The sequence below is a fragment of the Lactuca virosa genome, chromosome 2 (assembly GCF_052849685.1).
Source record: "Lactuca virosa cultivar CGN04683 chromosome 2, Lactuca_virosa_CGN04683_v6, whole genome shotgun sequence".
NCBI classification, from domain to species: Eukaryota; Viridiplantae; Streptophyta; class Magnoliopsida; order Asterales; family Asteraceae; genus Lactuca; species Lactuca virosa.
Genome location: NC_136427.1, coordinates 233,382,755 through 233,386,174, shown reverse-complemented (window position 1 = coordinate 233,386,174; position 3,420 = coordinate 233,382,755). Strand labels below are relative to the sequence as shown.

General features: G+C 35.0%; 1 protein-coding gene across 1 annotated transcript; it reads left to right on the top strand.

Annotated features, from left to right (window-relative positions):
* Nucleotides 1-311: 311 nt before the first annotated feature.
* LOC145160458 (Tetratricopeptide repeat (TPR)-like superfamily protein) lies at nt 312-2,442 on the top strand. Its single transcript, XM_079079653.1, has one exon. The coding sequence runs from the start codon at nt 380-382 to the stop codon at nt 2,180-2,182; it is 1,803 nt and encodes a 600-aa protein (XP_078935779.1). The 5' UTR covers nt 312-379; the 3' UTR covers nt 2,183-2,442.
* Nucleotides 2,443-3,420: the final 978 nt, after the last annotated feature.

Here is a 3,420-nt window from a genome sequence, read left to right as displayed (position 1 = left end):
AAAAACATAAAATCACAAATGGATTATTATGAGTGTGCTCTGCCTAATTCAAGATAAATTGATGAAATTGTGACATTCTACAAGACTTTTTTCAATTTATGATTTTCGATTTAAAGTTCAATAGACGAATTTTTCATACTCAGTTATATAATAAAACTTAAGAGCTAAGAGGTGTTTTTACATTTTTACTATTAGGATCTTATCATCATAAGATCTCAGAATTTTTTATATAGTTGGACTTTTTTTTTTCTTTTATTTATTTATTTATTATATCCTGTTCTATTACATATTTCTCCAATTATTTGGATAATATCATGGTTATTGTACATGGACGAGATCTCAGCCCTCTGCTTCTCTTCCGTCTCCGTAATCCCGCAGAATGCAAGTGCCCGCCCCGTTTCGTGCGCCGGCTTGGGTATCCACGCGCCGCCTCCTCGAACAGAAACTATCAGACCTCCATAAATGCAACGATCTAAGACAACTGAAGCAAGTTCATGCACTCATATACAAATCCAGTCTTGACCAGGACCCATTCGTCATCCCCAAACTCATCACTGCCTTCTCTCTCTGCCGCCAAATCCCTTGCGCCATCAAAGCCTTTAACCAAGTCCACGAACCCAACGTCCATTTATACAACACTATGATTAGAGCTCACGTTCACAATTCTCAGCCTGCCCAAGCCTTTGGGATTTTTTTCTTGATGCAAAATTCCGGTGTTTTTCCCGATAATTTCACTTATCCTTTCCTTTTGAAGGCCTGTGCCGGTCAGAGTGATTTTCACTTGGTCAAAATGATTCATAGCCATATCCAAAAAATCGGTTTTTCTTCGGATATTTACGTGCCTAATGCTTTGATTGATTCTTATTCGAGGTGCGGTTTGGTGGGTGTAGGTGCAGCTAAGAAGGTGTTCAGTGTGATGGAAGATAAAGATACTGTTTCTTGGAACACAATGATCGGTGGATTGGTGAAATTGAATCGGTTAAGCGAAGCACGCCAGCTGTTCGACGAAATGCCTGAGCGTGATATGGTTAGTTGGAACACCATATTGGATGGTTATGCTAAAGCAGGACAGTTAAACGATGCATTTGAACTGTTTGAGAAAATGCCTGAGAGAAATGTTGTCTCTTGGTCTACTATGCTCACAGGTTATAGCAAAGCTGGAGATATGGATATGACAAGAATGTTGTTCGACAAAATGCCTGTCAAAAATATGGTTTCTTGGACCATAATAATATCTGGCTATGCACAAAAGGGGCTTGCAAAGGAAGCAGCCGATTTATATGTACAAATGGAGGAAGCAGGATATCGCCCTGATGATGGGGCTATAATCAGTATTTTAGCTGCATGTGCAGAGTCTGGTTTAATTTGGTTAGGTAAACGAGTGCATCAATCTATTAAAAGAAACAGGCATCAATGTAGTACCCTTATTGAAAACGCATTAGTTGATATGTATGCCAAATGTGGCAGCTTAAACAGGGCATTAAGCATCTTTAACGGGATGTGTAAGAAAGATTTAGTATCTTGGAATGCCATGATTCATGGGTTAGCAATGCATGGACATGGAAACGAAGCACTTGAGCTTTTCTCCAAAATGAAACAAGAAGGATTCACCCCAGATAAAGTTACATTTGTTGGTGTTCTATGTGCATGTACTCATGGAGGCTATATTGATGAAGGGATTCAATATTTCTACAGAATGGAAAGAGACTACGGGGTTCCTCCTGAAATTGAACATTATGGATGTGTGATTGATCTTTTAGGGCGTGGAGGGCGTCTTCAAGAAGCATACAGGTTAGTATGCACTATGCCAGTTGAACCTAATGTGATCATATGGGGTGCCCTTTTAGGGGCTTGTAGACTTTATAATGCAGTGGAACTTGCTCAAGAGGTGTTGGAACATTTGGTTAAATTAGAACCTGAAAATGCTGGAAACTATTCCATGTTGTCTAACATATATGCTGCAACTGGTCAATGGGGTAGTGTGGCGGATGTAAGGTTAAAGATGAAGAATATTGGGAATGAAAAGCAATCAGGAGCTAGTTTACTTGAATTAGAAGATGGGGTTCATGAATTTACTGTAAAAAATACTTTGCATCCTGCATCTGATAAGATATATCAAATGGTTGATGGATTGAGTGATCATATGAAGAAGGTTGGTTATTTCCCAGATGCATTTTACTAATACAAGTTAATAAAATGGAGGAGATATCGAGTGCTTCTGGAAACTGACTTCACTCATCTTGTTGTATGTATATTCATCATGTACATCTTGCAATTGCTTCTGTTATTTCTTGTTATACATGAAATGTTTAAATCCTATGTCCTGTTATCTCTTTTGTCCATCACAAGAACATCTTAGAGAAGTTGGTACTCATTCTACTGTTATAGATAAGTTCTTGCTTTGATCATCTCCATGAATTGGATAATATTGTTTCATGTGAATTTGCTTGTTTTGATCCTTGTTTGATGACTTCCTATGGCTTTTTAGTGATACGTTATTGATTTGTTTACCATGTTTTGTGAATTGAATTCATCCCTAACCTCCTCATTTAGCCCATTGACCAAAATACCCTTCTTCCTCCCCACACTTTGCATTTTAGTCAAACTATTAATTTTATTTCTTTTGGCCCATTAAACGACTTAATTAGCTTTAGCCCAATTATTTAATAAAGAGCTTAATAAATTTAGGGCAATATAATAAAAGCCATTATATTTTTCTAGATTTGTGGTTTAAATGTCGTGAATCAAAATATCGCACTAAATCTTCGCAAATTTGACAATTATTTACAAATTTTTTTTCTATTGTGACAACTTTAACTTTGCTATAGCGGTCAAAGTGTTCGGATATGGAAAGAATTTGTCAAAGTTGGGTGGTTTTAGTGGAATATTTTGATTCCCAATGGTGAAAATACAAATGTGACCAAAATATAATGATTTTTATATAACTTTTCTATACATTTCTCTCTTGATCTATTAGAGCATCTCCACCCTACCTCTTAATCCTATTTCTTACTTCATTTCCCTTTCAATGCCTCTTCAACCCCACTTATGAATAATATTACTCCAAATATGCCTCTTCAACCCCACTTATGAATAATATTATTCCAAATATAGAGTAATATTTTTTATTTGTACCAAAATAGAGTGGAACTTTGGTTGTCAATTTTAGTCCTTTCTCAGTTTAATACTTATACATTTTTAGTATAATTTAATTTACAAATTATAAATTAAATGCAATAACCAATATTTATACTATCATGTTATATATTAGATATATTAAATTGTATTAATTAATCATAAAAATGAAGATTAATAACATTCAAGAGTATTAAAAATGTTTTACATATATTTAAACTATTTCAAAATGATCAAAATACTTTATAACATTATAATGAAGTTTAAAACGATATATTCTACTTA

What these genes read in the sequence shown, in the direction of transcription:
- LOC145160458 (XM_079079653.1), top strand. Translation starts at nt 380, where the DNA reads ATGCAAGTGCCCGCCCCGTTTCGTGCGCCGGCTTGGGTATCCACGCGC.